The 17,557-nt window shown below is 45.7% G+C and overlaps 1 protein-coding gene across 1 annotated transcript in view; it reads left to right on the top strand.

Annotated features, from left to right (window-relative positions):
• cpne4b (copine IVb) overlaps window positions 1-17,557 on the top strand; it is a 61,077-nt gene that overhangs the window by 14,117 nt on the left and 29,403 nt on the right. The window contains exons 2-7 of the mRNA XM_027144406.2: window positions 4,224-4,411; window positions 5,964-6,143; window positions 6,524-6,595; window positions 6,679-6,753; window positions 6,949-7,032; window positions 7,113-7,202. Coding sequence (XP_027000207.1) covers window positions 4,241-4,411; window positions 5,964-6,143; window positions 6,524-6,595; window positions 6,679-6,753; window positions 6,949-7,032; window positions 7,113-7,202 — 672 coding nt within the window. The 5' untranslated portion in view covers window positions 4,224-4,240. The remainder of the gene's footprint in view (window positions 1-4,223; window positions 4,412-5,963; window positions 6,144-6,523; window positions 6,596-6,678; window positions 6,754-6,948; window positions 7,033-7,112; window positions 7,203-17,557) is intronic.

Here is a 17,557-nt window from a genome sequence, read left to right as displayed (position 1 = left end):
GAGAGCGGGCCTGTCCGGGTGTCATAGGTGGAAGTCGGCGGTGAGTGAAGGGTCCAGGATGTCCCCTGCCTTGACCCAGGAGCGCTCTTCCGGGCGCTACCCCACCCAGTCATCTAAGTATTGGCGGCCCCGTCGGCGCCTGGAGTCCAGCAATTCGTGGACCTGGTATGCCTCTCCCTCGTCGACCAAGAAGGGTGCTGGTGGTTCAGCGGAGGTTTCTGGGTCTCTCAGTGGTCCGTCCGCGGGTTTCAGCAGCGAGGCATGAAAGGTGGGAGATAAGCGGTATGACGGGGGCAGTGCCAGGCGGTAGGAGACCGGATTAATCCGTCTGATGATTTGGAATGGACCCACAAACCGTGGGCTGAGCTTACGACAGGGCAGACGGAGGCGAAGGTCGCGGGTGGATAGCCAGACCCACTGTCCGGGTTGGTAGTCGGGGTGCTCACGGCGGCGTCTGTCGGCCTGTGTTTTTTGCCTGCGAATGGCTCGCTGTAGCTGCCGGTGTGCCGCGCTCCACGTGTCCCCGCTGCGACGAAACCACTCGTCAACGGCCGGTAAGTCAGAGGGTGTGTCGGACCAGGGGAACAAAGGAGGCTGAAATCCCAGGACGCACAGGAACACGGTTCTGAGCATACTCAGCCCACATCAAGTATGTGCTCCAGTCGGTCTGGTTATTGTGGCAGTAAGAGCGAAGACAAAGTTGCACAATGCCTCCGCGGTCTCGAAGGCTGTGGGAAGTTTCGGCATGGGGATCAGACGGCAGGCTTTGGAGAACATGTCGATCACGGTGAGGATAACCGTGTGGTTGTTGGAACGGGGAAGGTCGATGACAAAATCGAGTGCAATGTGGGACCAGGGGCGTTGAGGCGTGGGCAGGGAGAGCAGTAAGCCCGCGTGGAGCTGATGAGAGGGCTTAGAGGTATTGCAGATCGTACAGGCTTGGACGAATTTGCGCACGTCTGTGGCTAGAGTCGGCCACCAAAAGCCAGGTGTATGGTGCCTGTGATGCCGGGATGGCCGGCGCTGGGGTTGGAATGTAGGAGCTCCAGGAGGTTCGTGCGCCAGTTCTCGGGCACATAGGTCCGAGATGGAGGGCAGTTGGCAGGTGGTGGTGTGTGGGCGTTGGCCTGGGTTATTTCAGTCATGATGTCCCACTGGATGGGCGCGAGGATGTGGGCTTCGGAGATGTGGGCTCGGGGCTTGCGTCCGGGCCAGGTTCACGGAACATGCGGGACAGAGCATCGGCCTTGATATTCTTGGTCCCTGGCCTGTAGGTCATCGTGAATCGGAACCTCATGAAGAACATGGCCCACCTCGACCAGGTAAGCCGAGTGGAGGCCTTTTTGGTCATGGAGGTAAGCGGGGCCGCAATTGTGCTGAAACCACGAATGAAGCGGCGATAGAAATTTGCGAACCCCAGGAAGCGCTGTAACTCCTTCAGGCTCTGTGGTTGGGGCCACTGTAGTACCACGCGCACCTTGGAGTCGTCCATAGCAACCCCCTCGGCTGAGAAGACGTAGCCTAGGAAGGTCGTGGAGGTCCGGTGGAACTCGCATTTTTCAGCCTTGGCGTACAGACGGTGTTGGATGAGGCGTTTAAGGACTGCCCGCACGTGCCGGATGTGTTCCTCCATGGTTTCTGAATATATAAGGATGTCGTCGATGTATACGACCACCCAGCGGTCCAGCATGTCGCGGAACACGTCATTAATGAATGACTGGAACACAGCGGGACTGTTCGAAAGGCCGAATGGCATGACTAAATATTCATAATGGCCTGATTGGGTCGAAAAGGCGGTCTTCCATTCATCCCCCTCTCTGATCCGGATGAGGTTGTAAGCGCTGCGTAAGTCCAGTTTCGTGAAGTATCGGGCCTGGCGGAGCTGTTCGAGAGCTGACGGCACGAGGGGAAGAGGATACCGGAACTTGACTGTCATGTCGTTCAGCGCCCGGTAGTCAATGCATGGGCGGAGGCCTCAATCTTTTTTCTTCACGAGAGAACAACCCATAGGATGTCGGAGAGACGGAGGGTCGGATGAAGCCCTTCTGGAGCTCCTCCTCGATGTAGGCTTTCATGGCTGCCGTCTCTGGCTGCGACAGCGGAAAGATTCTCCCTCTGGGCGGAGTGGATCCAGGCAGAAGCTCTGGCGCAGTCACTGGGCCGGTGCGGTGGCAGTTCGGTGGCCCGAGTTTTTCTGAAGGCCTCCGCCAGGTCTTCGTACTCCGCTGGGAGTTTAGAGGTGGTGGAGGTGGAGCATACGGAAAGCGTGGTGCTGGGTCGTGGGGTTTCCGTAGGGAGTGGCTGGTGTCGGTGGCATGCTTCGCCCCAGCTTGAGATGTGCAGGTCTCTCCAGGAGATGACGGGGTTGTGAAGTTGGAGCCAAGGGAAGCCTAGGATGAGGGCATGACGCGGGGAGCGGATGATGTGGAAAGGCAGGTATTCTTGGTGGTGAGGGCCCACCTGCAGCCGGAGACTCCTGGAGATGTGAGCGATGTGGCCCTCACCGAGCGGCCTGCCGTCTACCGCCTCCACTGCCAAAGGAAAAGCACACGGGGTTACCGGCACGTCATAAGCTTGCACAAACTCCCTTGACATGAAATTATCGCCGGAATCGATTAGCGCAGAATCATTTTCCCCTGTATTTCAACTTGTACTTGCACCACCGCGCAGTTCGAAGATTGAGGAATGAGCGGGTCAGGACTCACCGATGTGTTCTGTCTGCCGGGCAGCTTATTGGGGCAGGCGGCCAGTCTGTGTCCGGCTTCTCCGCAATAGAGGCAGAGTTGGAAGCGTCTTGCTTTCTCCTCAAGCGTGAGGTGCGTGGCGTCGAGCTGCACGGGCTCGGGATCCGCCGGTCTGGCTGTGCGAAGGGTCTCGTGCACGTCTTGGACGGCGTGCGTAGGAGGTCAACGTGTCCGCATCAAATTGTCAATGCGGATGGACAGGTCAATGAACTCCATCAAATCTCTCCCTTCATCACGGCAGGCGAGCTCGGCTTGTAGATCCGGATGCAGCCCTTTGCGGTAGATCACCTTCAGGGGTCGCTCCTCCCAACCTGTCTCGGCGGCGAGCGTACGGAATGTCAGCGCGTACTCAGTGGCGGGACGCTCGCCCTGAGATACGGCCAACAAACGCTCCTCTGCACTTTCGCCCTTGGCGGAGTGCTCGAAGACAGCGCGGAATTGGGAGAGGAAGTGTTCAAACGTGGGGAAGGCGGAGCCATCCTCTCGCCAAACCGCCGTGGCCCACTCCAGCGCTTTCCCGGTGAGGAGCGTGCACACAAACGCTACGCGGCTAGCGGCGGTCGGATACAGGGACGGTTGTTGCGCCACAAAGAGCTGGCGAGATTAAGAAACCTCCGCATTTTCCAGGATCTCCGCTAAACTTTTCCGGAAACGCGAGCCGCGGGCTGGTGACAGCTGGAGTCGCGATTGGATCGGCCGGCGGAAGGGGCGCCGGTGCCGGAGGGTTCGGAGCCGCAGCGGTGCCTCGCAGACCTTGTAACGCTGCAGCGAGCTCTCCGATGAGCGAGGTGAGTCGCGTTAGTTGTTGGTGGTGTCCAGCGAGCTGCTGGGCTTGAGCGGAGAGCTGGGTGGCAAGCTGAGAGACGGCTGCTGGATCGCTCGGTGGCGAAGTCTTCTGTAATGAGGTGGAGTCGTATGGATCCATTTGCAGCGTATTTATTAATATCGACAGAACAGACAGGCAGGGTCAAGCACGGCAAACACAATATCAGAGAAATGGCAAAATCGGAATCGAGGGACAGGCAGAAGGTCAGGGCAGGCAGCAAACAATCAGAGAGACGGGTAACAGAAACAAAGTCAAAACAATCAGAACAAACAATCAGAAAAACGCTCAGAATGACTGTGGAAGCAAGTCGAGACTTTGCAATGGGATCAAGTTCGTTTCCTTATTTAAGCGCGTCAGCTGATGGAGAACAGCTGGCGCCCTGATTAGGTTGAGCGGGGTTTAGTGGGAAGTGTAGTCCGGGAGTGCTTAGTATTCCGGAGACGATTCTCTCCGTTGTGGGTGCGGAGGTGAGGCAGGTGTGCTGATCATGACACCTTGTGCCTGTGTGTGAATTCCAGCCGTTTGGATATTTACCACACCAGCACTCTTCATTAGTGATATTGTATAAAGTCAAGTGCATGGCTACACAATACTCTGTACTCCGTTTCCCACTTGTTCCTCATTTCATTCCTCACGTTTTGTCCTTCATTCAGCTTGAGCTCAGATAAGCATGAGCAACATCTACGAGTCAGCAGCCACCACACTGGGCCTCTTCAACAGTCCATGTCTGACCAAAGTGGAGCTGCGTGTGGCCTGTAAAGGAATCTCAGACAGAGATGCCCTGTCAAAACCCGACCCCTGTGTGGTGTTAAAGATGCAGTCCCATGGACAGTGGTTTGAGGTAGGATTCATAACTCCATCAACTCTGACTCATTTTAGCAGGATTCTTTAATCTTCTCTATCTTTCTCCTCTATCTATCCCCTCCCTCTTCATCCCTCTCTCCATCTGTTTGCTATAATTAAGTAGTAATACCTCTCCAGTATATGCTCTCTCTCTCTTCTCTCTCTGTCACATACATAGTCTCTCTCTCTCTCTCTCTCTCTCTCTCTCTCTGTCACATACACATTCTCTCTCTCTCTCTGTCACATACACATTCTCTCTCTCTCTCTGTCTCTCTCTCTCTCTCTGTCACATACACATTCTCTCTCTCTCTCTCTCTCTGTCACATACATAGTCTCTCTCTCTCTCTGTCACATACTCATTCTCTCTCTCTCTCTCTCTCTCTCTCTCTCTCTCTCTCTGTCACATACATATTCTCTCTCTTTGTCTCTCTCTCTCTGTCTCTCTCTCTCGGGCTCTCTCTCTGTCTCTGTCGCATACATTCTCTCTCTCTCTCTCTCTCTCTCTCTCTCTCTCTCTCACACACACACACACACAAACACATACACACACACACACACACACACACAGACAGACACTCATTCTCTCTTTCGCAACCATATCAGCTGATATCTTGTTACACAGGATGAACAATAATACCAGACCAAGATAATCAATGTATTTTGAAAAAAGGTCCGGAAGTGTTGTGGAGTAAGAAAACGTGGAAACGCAGAGGACAAATTAATGCATGATCTATGCAGCCTGCTGTGAAAAGCTGCAAGTAAAAATCGATGGCCAGAAAATCAGCAAATAAAATGTGCCAATGTACGTAAATGTGTTGTAAAAGACAGTTGGTTCTGCAAAAGTCTGTTTAGTTTGGTTTAGTGTATTGTGAAGGTCTTTTCTAAATGCAGTTGTATCTGTATCCTGGTGGTCATCTTACAGGAGCATCAGTATTTTATCAGAACACGCAGTGAAGGTCAATGGAAATGTGGAAATATCAACTTTTCATCAGATGGGTTGATTTTAAGGTTTAAACTGACACCATTTCACACCATGTCTATGAAAACAGAGAGAGAGAAGAGGAAAGGCAGGAGTATGGGTTTAGACATGTACAGAGGAGGGAAATATATATTATATTGGTCAAAGGATGTTGGAGATGGAGATGCAGGTAAGAGGTCAAGAGGAAGGACAAAGAGGAGATATATGGGTTAGGTTTGGTGTTAAATGGGAACATGAAATATGAAATATGATTCGCCCTTACAAGAAAAGACAAAAGTAGAAGAAAAAAGAAGAAAGTGATTTGGGGTTCTTCTGAAATTCTTTTACAGTAACAGTGTAAAATCAGCCTTTTGGAGACTTTTAAATGTAAAGATAGAAATTCTTATAGATTGAATGCAAATTAAACAAAAAGCCTGGACTTGTGAATAAAAGCTTTTTAATGGAAGTCTTTGGTTATTCTTCTTAACTGTGAAAGTGACATTTTTATTCTTACTTGACTATGTGAGGATGCTGGTTGGCCCACAGTCAGCCATGAGCAGTGCTCTGACTGAACATGTTGTCTGGGTTTCAGGTGGACCGGACCGAGGTGATTCGCAGTAGTATCAGCCCTGTGTTTTCTAAGGTCTTCACAGTAGACTACTACTTTGAAGAGGTGCAGAGACTGCGCTTTGAGCTCCATGATATCAGCAGCAACCACAATGGCCTCAAGGAAGCAGACTTCCTGGGATCCCTGGAGTGCACACTTGGACAGGTGTGTGCTCACTTTAGGGAAGGTTTATGAGATGTAGTTGTGTTGAAATACCTGGCAATGCTCTGTATAAGCTTTGGTGAGCTGTCCTTTAACCCTTTCATCCAGTAAACTGGTGTTTCAGTCTACCAGCAGGAGGGAAGCCTACTTTTATTTCCACAAGACTTTAATAATGTTAGTCAGGATACTATTGGGTTTCAGTATAAAGAGTATTAAGACTCTTCATTTAATTGCTGAACAGGGTGATTGGAAAAGGGAGGGCTCTGAGCTTCCTGCTGGGCAATTCACAAACATTTTTAATAGATTTTTCTCTTGTGATAAGATGGAAATGGTAGAATTGTTTGCTGTTGAAGAAATGTCTTTTATCTGGTGTCTCTGCACAGATTGTGTCTCAGAGAAAAATCTCTAAAGCGTTACTGAAGCAGGGCAACACATCGGGCAAGTCTTCGATAACGGTAAGTAAACAAAGACACACACACACTCACAAACACACATAACTGCCATGTCACCAAGTGTTTGCACTCTGTTGCTATCACAGATAACAGCAGAGGAATTATCTGGGAATGATGATTATGTGGAGCTTGCCTTCAGTGCCAAAAAGCTCGATGACAAGGTATGAATACTTGAGATCTTTCTCATGCATTATTTATAAGCAAAGAATTAAACATCTGCAGCTTATTAGTTCATTTGTCAGAATGATTGTGGAAAATCAGAAGAAATCAATTATACTGGTGTTTTTATGATCTTTATCTCAGTTCTCATCAATGCAGTTGTTTAGTTTCTCCACTTCACACATCTCTGTCTAAAGGATTTTTTTAGCAAATCGGATCCATTTCTAGAAATCTTCAGGGTCAATGACGACGGTACTGGATCAATCGTGCACAGAACTGAGGTACACTTAACAAATACATGCACAACAACTTAACACTACACAACTAAATATAAATATTAACTTTGCCTTTTTCTTTACAGACCATCATGAATAATCTAAATCCAGTGTGGAAGTCGTTCAAAGTGTCACTGAACACTCTCTGCAGTGGAGATCATGAGCGAGAGCTGAAGGTAGGACAGAACTTTAGGATTGTTAGGATTGGTAACCTTTACTGACATTGTGTATTGTTCATGTTGCTCAGCACTGACCAACTCCTGGATTCCTCACAGGGCTTGTGCTAATATTACAGTGGAGCTCGGCTGTTTGTGGCTGTACAGAGCAACATCCTGCTTTTACTATGTCACTGTGTTTGTTTAGACAACATTTGTATGTCACATCTTTATATAAGTGATAGAGTTTGTTGCATCAGAGACAAGGTTAAAGTGGCATGTTGTATATCCTCTGCAGTCATATGTTTCAGAGTGACACAGCTGATATGGCATGGATTCTTACGGGGTCTTCCGGTGGTATCAGAGCCGAAAGCCTGTGGCAGATTCCCATAAAAGCAGTCAGCTCAGTTCCACTACAGGATGTGAGCTGACATCACTCATAGCCTGCTAATTAGCTAGCATCCCTTACTGTGGCAGCTAACTGACAGCTAGCTGAGTGGAAATGACAGCTTCTATTCTCTCTGCTCTGTAAACAACGATAAATTATATTCAAAAGATTTATCATCCATTTATCATCTTTTCTTAAATAATAATTTTTTAATCCTGTTCATGACAACTCCCATGATCCTCAGCCTGCAACCGCATGACATCACCTCAGCACCTTTCCCCTCAGTCGCTTGACTACTAACTGATCTCAACTGTTTGCAGTCTCTCATTGCTGTTCTGAGAAATCTCACTCCAAGGCACAAATTCTGAGGCAGAATCTCAGCAGAGATTTCACTTTGAAAAAGCTGAATTTAAATAATGAAAGAAATCACTAAAAATGATTATTGTTTTTATTACAAAGAACATGTAAAAAGATACAATTTAAATTTACTAAGTTAATGATTGGAAACAATAGAGGCTTGAAGCCTCTGACTGCCTGATTGGAATGTTCTCAGTGGAATTCAAACATCAGGGAGGAGCCCATGATCTCAGGGCCCCGGGCATACTTGGAAGTCAGTAAGGGTTTTCGTGTTCTCTGTGGGAAGTAGGATTTCTCTGTTGGTCATTCTAAAGGTGTGGGGTCCTCCATGATGTGTGGAGCTAGAGAACAGCACTTATGCCTCTTTCCACCAAGGCATTTTGAGTGCTGGTTCAGAGCCAGAGCCTAATTTAAAATCAGTTCTTTCTTTTTTGACACCCAAAGCACCGGCTCTGAAGCAGGAAAAGTGGCTGACGCTTGCGGGGTTACTGTGACCAACAAGACAAAAGAGAACGTCGTTTGTGCCCTTTTTAAATCATTTTAAACTAGGATTCGCACTTTTGGATGCCAATTTAGGTTCACAAAGCCATGAGCTTTAACAGTAAAGCAACTTCCGCCATTGTTGATGTTGTGTTTGTGTTTGCTGCTGCTGCACTAACGTTGCTGTATAACTTTGTATACAGTGATGTAAGACTTGGCTCTGTGATGGCTCTCTAGCCCGTGGAAAGGCAAACCGGTTCTCAGAAGGCTCGCCAGTGGAACCAATTTTGAATCAGCACTCTGGACCAGCACCCAGTTCTTTCTGGTGGAAATGGGGCATTAGAAAGGATAGTTTTTCTTAGAGAATCCACAGATTTTCTCTCAGACCTATTGGTTAACTTTGACAAAGCATTAATTGTAGGAGACTTTAACATTCATGTTGAAGACACAAACAATGCTTTAGGACTCACATTTATGGACTTACTAAACTCACTTGGGCTCAAAAAAAAACATCACTAGTGCAACTCATCGACGTAACCACACACTAGATTTAATAATATCACACAGAATAGATGTCACTGATATAGATGTGATTCCCCAAAGTGATGACTTCACAGACCATTACCTTATAATGTACACACTACCTATAAAACAGACTAACTTTGTCTCACCACGTTATCGACTCAGTAGAACCATTATTCTGACCACTAAACACAGATTCACAAATAACCTGCCTGATCTGTCTGGACTTCTTACTGTACCCACAAACTCAAACGACCTAGATGTAATGACTAACAGCATAGATGCTATATTCACTAGCACATTAGACACTGTTGCCCCAGTCAGATTACAGAAGGTTAGAGATAAAACACTTGAACCATGGTATAATAGTCATACTCACACCCTCAAGAGGGAGACCTGTAACCTCGAACGGAAATGGAGAAAAACTAAATTAGAGGTTTTTAGAATTGCGTATAAGGACAGTATGTCCAGCTACAGACAGGCTCTAAAAGCTGCTAGGGCTCTGAGCACCTGAGCAAACTCATAGAAAATAACCAGAACAATCCCAGGTTTTTATTTAGCACAGTGGCTAGTTTAACAAAAAATCAGAAATCTGAACACACTATTCCATCACATTTCAGTAGTGAGGACTTTATGAGATTCTTCACTGATAAAATCGAAAGTATCAGGAATAAATTAGGTGACACTCAACATATGAGAGCAACCAGTGACAAAATCTCACCTAAGGCTTTACACAGCTTTACAAGTACAGGACAGGAAGAGTTAGATAAACTTATTACTACAGCTAAATCAACAGCATGTTCACTAGACCCCATCCCAACTAAACTACTGAAAGAAGTGTTACATAAAGCTGGTGAGCCTCTTCTTAATATCATTAACTCATTTACATTTACATTTACAGCATTTGGCAGACGCCCTTATCCAGAGCGACGTACATAAGTGCTTAAATCTCTAACATTGAATACATTAATGCTGGTTCACTAGGTTACATACTTAAGATACCATGAGTTTAAAACATTTGTTCAAAGTTACAATGAAAAAGTGTCAAAGGTTTTTTTTTTATGCAAAAGATAAGGAAAGAAGTGCTAGTTGAAGTGTTTCCTGAATAAGTAGGTCTTCAACCGCCGCTTGAAAATAGCCAGTGACTCAGCTGTCCGGACCTCTAGGGGAAGTTCATTTCACCACCTTGGTGCCAGAACAAAGAAGAGTCTTGTAGTATACTTGCCTCTTACCCTGAGAGATAGTGGAACCAGTCGAGCAGTGCTGGTAGATCGGAGGGTGCGGGGTGCAGTGTGAGGAATGATGAGGGCTTTGAGGTAAGAGGGAGCTGGTCCATTTTTGGCTTTGTAGGCCAGCATCAGTGTTTTGAATCGGATGTGTGCAGGTACCGGAAGCCAGTGGAGGCATCGCAGCAGCGGGGTGGTATGCGAGAACTTTGTCAGGTTGAAAACAAGCCGGGCAGCTGCATTTTGGATCATTTGCAGAGGACGGATTGTGTTCATAGGTAGACCTGCCAGCAGTGCATTGCAGTAATCCAGTCTAGAAATGACAAGAGACTGAACAAGTACCTGAGCAGTCTGTGTGGACAAAAATGGCCGAATTCTTCTAATGTTGTAGAGAAGAAACCGACATGAGCGAGTCACATTAGCAACATGACAGGAAAAGGACAGTTGATTGTCCATGGTTACCCCAAGGTTGTGAGCTGTGGCTGAAGGGGAGATCAGATCATTGTGCAAGGATATAGCAAGATCATGACCTGGGGATGAATCACCTGGGATGAACAGCAGTTCAGTTTTGCTAGGATTGAGCTTTAACTGATGAGCAGTCATCCATGATGAAATTTCTGCCAGACATGCTGAGATCCGGTCAGAAGCTGTGGCATCTGAGGGTGGGACAGAGAAGATAAGTTGTGTATCATCAGCATAGCAGTGGTAAGAGAACCCATGTGATGAAATAACTTCCCCAAGAGAGTGAGTATACAGGGAGAAAAGAAGAGGACCACATACTGAGCCCTGTGGGACGCCAGTGGAGAGTCTGCGTGGAGCAGATGTCACTCCCCTCAATGTTACCTGATATGAGCGTCCTTCCAGGTAGGAGGCAAACCATTCCCAAGCTGATCCGCAAATCCCAAGACTCTTGAGGGTGGATAAGAGAGTCTTGTGGTTGACCGTATCAAACGCTGCTGAAAGGTCAAGGAGGATAAGGACGGATGACAGTTTGGCTGATCTAGCAGTATGTAGCTTCTCAGAGACATCCAAAAGGGCTGTCTCTGTGGAGTGAGCTGCTTTAAAGCCAGACTGTTTGGGATCTTGGAGGTTGTTCTGTGAGAGATAGACAGACAGTTGATTATAGACAATGCGTTCAAGAATTTTTGAAAGAAATGAGAGAAGTGATAGTTACTGTAGTCTGTAGTTACTGATGTCTGATGGATCCAGAGCAGGTTTCTTTAGGATGGGAATAACCCTTGCTCTCTTGAAAGTAGTTGGTACCTGACCAGATGCTATGGATCTATTGACGATAGTGGAAATGAAGGGCAAGAGGTCTTGTGAGATGGTCTGGAGCATAGTGGTAGGGAGTGGATCCAATGGGCAGGTGGTAGGATTGCAGGACTGGATGAGTTGTAAAATCTCTTCTGCTGCCACAGTTGAGAAATGTGACAACGAAGGTGTAGGGGAATGCATACTCTGAGATGTAAGTGCGGTCTGGGCTGAAGTGAAGGTCCGGCAGATTTCCTCAATCTTCTCCTGGTAGAAAGAAGCAAAGTCTTCTGCAGTCAGGGAGGATGAAGAAGGTGGAGCCGGGGGGTTGAGCAAAGAAGAGATGATGTGGAATTTCTGAGGGACATGTGAGGAAGCTTCAAGTTTTTGAATTTCCGAGGGACATGTGAGGAAGCTTCAAGCTTTTCCTTGTAGAAGGAAGTCTTGGCAGAAGTCACATCTGAGGAGAACTTGACAAGAAGTGTTCTGTAAAAATCAAGATCTGCATCAAGTTGTGATTTCTTCCACTTTCTCTCTGATGATCTTAGCTCTCTCCGATTGTTGCGCAGCACATCTGAAAGCCAAGGAGCAGAACAAGAAGTTTTCTTGGGTTTAGTGAGCATAGGGCAGAGGAAGTCCATAGTTGAGGAAAGAGATGAGAGGAAAGTATCTGTGGCTGAGTCCAAGGGTAGTGAGGAAAAAGACTCAGTATCAGGAAGGGAAGAGAGTGCCAGAAGCTACAGATGAAGGGGAGTCAGAGTGAAGGTTGCAGCGAGTAAGAGCGAGGGGGTGAGAGATAGTTCTAGGAAAGATAGGTGGAGTGATGGTGAAGGATACCAGGTGATGATCAGAGACGTGGAGTGGGGTAGCAGTCACGTCTGTAGCTGGAGAAGGATAGGTGAAAACCAGGTCCAGGACATTGCCTCCTTTGTGTGTGGGGATGTAGCTGTTGAGTGTGAGGGAGAAAGAGTCGAGAAGAGACAGGAGGGAAGAAGAATGTAGCTTGTCAGAGGGGAGGTTATCTCGTTATCTTTAGGTTACGTCCCGAAGTCTTTCAAGTTGTCAGTTATTAGGCCACTCATCAAAAAACCTAACTTAGTTCCATATGAACTATCAAATTACAGACCTATCTCACACCTTCTGTTTATGTCTAAAATACTTGAAAAGGTTGTGTCTGTTAAACTGAGCTCCTTCTTACAGGAGAGCAACATCCTTGAAGAGTTTCAGTCAGGTTTCAGGCCCCATCATAGCACAGAAACTGCACTTGTTAAAGTTACAAATGACTTGTTCTTAACTTCAGACCAAGACTCTATGTCCTTATTAGTTCTACTTCACCTTAGTGCTGCATTTGACACTACATATAACCACATATATTTGATATATAACCACAACATTCTTCTAGCTCGCTTACAAAATTACACAGGTATTCATGGACAGGCTTTAAGTTGGTTTAGATCCTACCTGTCAGAGCGATACCATTTTGTAGAATTAAATGGTGAATCCTCCAGTTTATTACCAGTTAATTATGGGGTCCCTCAAGGATCAGTTCTAGGACCTCTGCTTTTCTCGATATACATGCTTCCTTTAGGGAACATTATTAGAAGACATGGGGTTAGTTTCCATTGTTACGCTGATGACACACAGTTATATATCTCATCAAAACCAGATGAAATAGCCACAATGTCCAAATTAACTCAATGCCTTAGAGAGATAAAAGACTGGATGAACTGCAATTTTCTATTGTTAAACTCTGATAAGACAGAAATACTACTCATAGGTCAAAAAACCAGTGCACAGAAACTCTCACAACTTAACTCCCATTTAGAGGGATGTACTGTTACTAGTTGCTTGACAGTGAAAGACCTCTGTGTTATATTAGACAGCAACTTGTCTTTAAAATCATATCGCTCATACTACCAAAACAGCCTTCTTCCACCTTAGAAATATCACCAAGCTGAGAAACATCCTGTCTGTATCTGATGCTGAGAAGCTAGTTCATGCGTTCATGACCTCTAGACTGGACTATTGTAATGCATTACTAGGTGGTTGTCCTGCATCTTTAATAAATAGGTTACAGTTAGTCCAAAATGCAGCTGCCAGAGTTCTCACTAGGACAAGAAAGTATGACCATATAACCCCAATTTTATCATCTCTACACTGGCTACCTGTTAAGTTTAGAACTGATTACAAACTGCTGCTACTTACGTACAAGGCTCTTAATGGTTTAGCTCCCATGTATCTAACTAGTCTTCTAACACGTTACAATCCTTCACGCTCTCTGACATCACAAAACTCAGGAATTCTGGCAGTTCCCAAAATATCTAAGTCTACTAAAGGTGGTAGAGCGTTTTCATATTTAGCTCCCAAACTTTGGAATAGACTTCCTGATAGTGTTCGGGGCTCAGACACACTTTCCCAGTTTAAATGTAGATTAAAAACTCATCTCTTTAGTCAGGAGTACACATAATACATCCCATAATATCATGCACTAGTACATCAGACCGGCACATTTTTATGAACAGTAGATATGTTAATCCCTCTCCACTGCTTCTCTCTTTGTACCCATCCCGAGGCATCCAGACATTGTACCAGCTCCTACCGTCCTCTGAGGGACGAAGCCTTTGGACGTCCACTGAGCCGAGGCAGACACTGGGAACCCTGAGGCATCTCCAGTTGGACTCTGTGATACTAAGGAGATCCGAAGTCCATGATCCTTACACCAATACAATATTTGTTTGACTGTATATTACAATCACACTCCCAGTGTCACCCATATGAGGATGGGTTCCCCCTTGAGTCCGGTTCCTCTCAGGGTTTCTTCCTTTACCAATTTAAGGGAGTTTTTCCTTGCCACTGCTGCCTGAGTCACCTCAGACTTGCTCATAGGGGGATAAATACATACAGATTGTGAACTATTTATATCTAATAATAATCTTGATTTTTTTATTCTGTTAATCTTTTTCTTTTATCATTCGTTATTTCTTTTATTCTTCCCTATGTTTACCTTCTGTAGCAGCCCTTGGCATCGATAAATGAACAGAGAGTCTCTAAACGGGTGTAGATCATTTATTGGGACACGTCTTCAGTTCACGAGTCGTACTCTTCAACATGAAGCATCCACCAGTCATCACCGTTTAACACAGTGAAACTTAAATTAAACAAAGAAAAGTACACATTCAAAACAAACAAATGACCTACACACATTAAAATCAAACTTAACAGTGATAAGCTTTAAGCTATCATAACCAGATTCACATTAAAAACAAAAGACATACCTCGCTCCGCTTTACCAAGGGTGCAAAACAATACCAACTCTGCTAAACTCTGACAATCCAGTACCGGTGTGCAAAAATAAAAAACTTACAAAAGTATGTGATCCACGCTATTGCCCTGAACACATGCCGAGACGAAACCAACAGCTAACCAAGAAAAAGGTGCACATGTTGTGAACATGCGCAACATAAATAAATTCCTCCGGTCAATCTCATCCCGAACACAGGTTCCGCATACACATGCACACACACAACCCTGCATGTCAACAAATGCTGCCAAATGCTGTAAATGAACAACGGTTCAAACAAATGAAAGCCCAAAGCCACTTACACTCCCACCAAATCATGTTATGATAAACAACAAACAGATAATCATGCATGATTTCTCCTTTATAACAAGTGGCTACATGTAAAGTAGGTTTCATATATAGGAGGAAGATATCACCCTTGTAAAGCAATTAGACTAACATGTCCGATGCAAGTGTACTTTAAATTGATAACCAATTATTCACTTTCTATTAAAAGAACTAACCTTTGAATCGGTCGTTCAATAACTGAGGGTTTGGAATGATGGTAATTTTTCCCTGACATCTTGCGCTCTGCAACTTGTACTTTCACTCGACGGACTAAACCATCAATTCCTTCTGTGGTCTCAACTACTCTTCCAAGACGCCACTCATTCCTAGGAAGTGAGTCTTCCTTGATGATGACTATGTCATCCACCTTCAAGTTTCGTTGAGGTGTGTGCCATTTTTGTCTTACGGAAACATTCAGCAGGTACTCTTTCTTCCAACGGCTCCAGAATTGTTCGACTAAGTATTGTACTCTGCGCCACCTTTTTGCAGCATACATGCCTCTTTAACAAACTTTCCAGGAGGGGGTAAGGAAATCTTGGATTTCATCATCACGCTCCCAAATGCCACCTGCATGACTTGCAGAAGGAGCGTTGAAAATAAACTCACACTGCTTATCTGCCAGAAAGGTCTCCAATGCCTTTGTGTCACATTCACATCACATTGTTTAAGGGCTTCCTTAAGCTCATTTTTAGCTCCCACGAAATTTGAACCCTGATCACAGCGAAGTTGGCTAACAGCTCCTCTAAGGCTAACAAAGCACCTTGGAGCATTTATGAGAGCATCAGTGGACATTTCCTCAATCATTTCAATATGGACTGCTCGAGAGTACAAGCATGTAAAGATGAGTCCATATCTCTTGTGCTTCTTGCGACCCTTTTTAACAACAAAGGGGCTGAAGCAATCCATTCCACAAAATGTGAAGGGGGCTGAGGCCTCACAGCGTTCTACAGGGAGTTCAGACATTCTTTGCTCTTCAGCCGGTCTTCTTAATTTCCGGCACCACACACATTTGTGGATCAGCTTAGCAACTGATTTGCTTCCACCGATGGTCCATAATCCGTTAGCTCGGAGTTCCATTAGGGTTTGAGTTTGTCCCTGATGATGGATTTGGTTATGGTAGTGAGATAGAATCAACTTAGTAATATGGCTATCTTTAGGCAGAATAATGGGATGCTTTAATTCTTGACTGAGGGTTGACCCTTTCAATCTTCCCCCAACACGAAGCAGTCCTTCATTCAGAATGGGATCAAGGTGGAAAAGAGGGCTTGACCTTGGAAGAGTTGCCTCCTTAAGGTCACCTTTAAAAATATTTAGTTCTTTAGAGAAGGCCTGTTGCTGGATGAGATTAATTATCACTTTAGCAGCTCCCTTGCGTTCCTCAACAGTGACAAAGTCACTGTGCTGTTTTAGTTTGGACCCTAGTCTTTTGATTCTTGCGACAACTTTGACAACTGTTGTCCACATGGAAAAAGCGGCTTATAATATCTTCAACCGCACTGACCTGACTTACAAATACTCGAATTGACTTAACCTCTGGATCTCCAACAAGCAGCTCGGTAGAGGGCTTAGGTGGTGAGAGCGCCTCTTGTTCCCATAGAAACTTGGGCCCTGATAACCAACTAACTGAAGAGATCTCTCCTGCCTCAAGACCTCTCGAGGCATGGTCAGCTGGGTTTTGTGCTGTGTCAACATAATGCCATTGACTTGGGTCTGTACACTCTCTTATTAGTTGAACATGGTTTGCCACAAACACATTGAATCTCCGTGCTTCATTGTTGATGTAAGCCAGCACGACCTGGGAGTCAGTCCAAAAGAATTCTTCATCAATTTTAATCTCTAGCTCTGCCTTCAGCATAACACTCATCTTGGCTGAGGTAACTGCAGCTGACAGCTCTAATCTTGGGATGCTTATGATTTTTAAAGGTGCAACCCGTGCCTTAGCCATAACAAGACAACAATGAATCTTGTCCTTGTCAATTTTATACCTTAAGTAGGAACATGAGCCATATCCTACATTACTAGCATCTGAAAAGTGGTGCAATTCCACTCTAACAATGTTACCAAAGTTATGAGGATGATAACACCTTGGTATAGCTATTTCCTTTAATGCTTGGAGTCCACTTTTCCACTGCTCCCACCGTGAACGCATGCACTCAGGAATTGGATTGTACCATTCAATGCCTCTACAACACAGCTCCTGTAGTATGCGTTTTCCCATTAAAGTAAAAGGAGCCACAAAACCAAGTGGGACGAACAGAGAGGCTATAACCGCTAGGAGGCCACGGCGAGTTGAAGGGTGGTCCTTTGTATTTAGGTTGAAAGTGAAGGTGTCACTTTCTATTAACCACTGAATGCCAAGCATGTGTCTGTCTTGTATCACATCTAGGTGGAGATTAAGGGAATTGGTGGCCACTGCCCTTTCCGAGGGGGCTACACAAGAGAGGACGTCAATTTGATTTGAATTGAACTTATGCAGATGTAGGCCTGCAACCTTGCACAATTGTTGTGACTGAAGGATCAGGTC

Source organism: Tachysurus fulvidraco, chromosome 24 (genome assembly GCF_022655615.1).
Source record: "Tachysurus fulvidraco isolate hzauxx_2018 chromosome 24, HZAU_PFXX_2.0, whole genome shotgun sequence".
In the NCBI taxonomy this organism is placed as follows: domain Eukaryota; kingdom Metazoa; phylum Chordata; class Actinopteri; order Siluriformes; family Bagridae; genus Tachysurus; species Tachysurus fulvidraco.
This window is presented reverse-complemented; position numbering and strand designations above follow the sequence as displayed.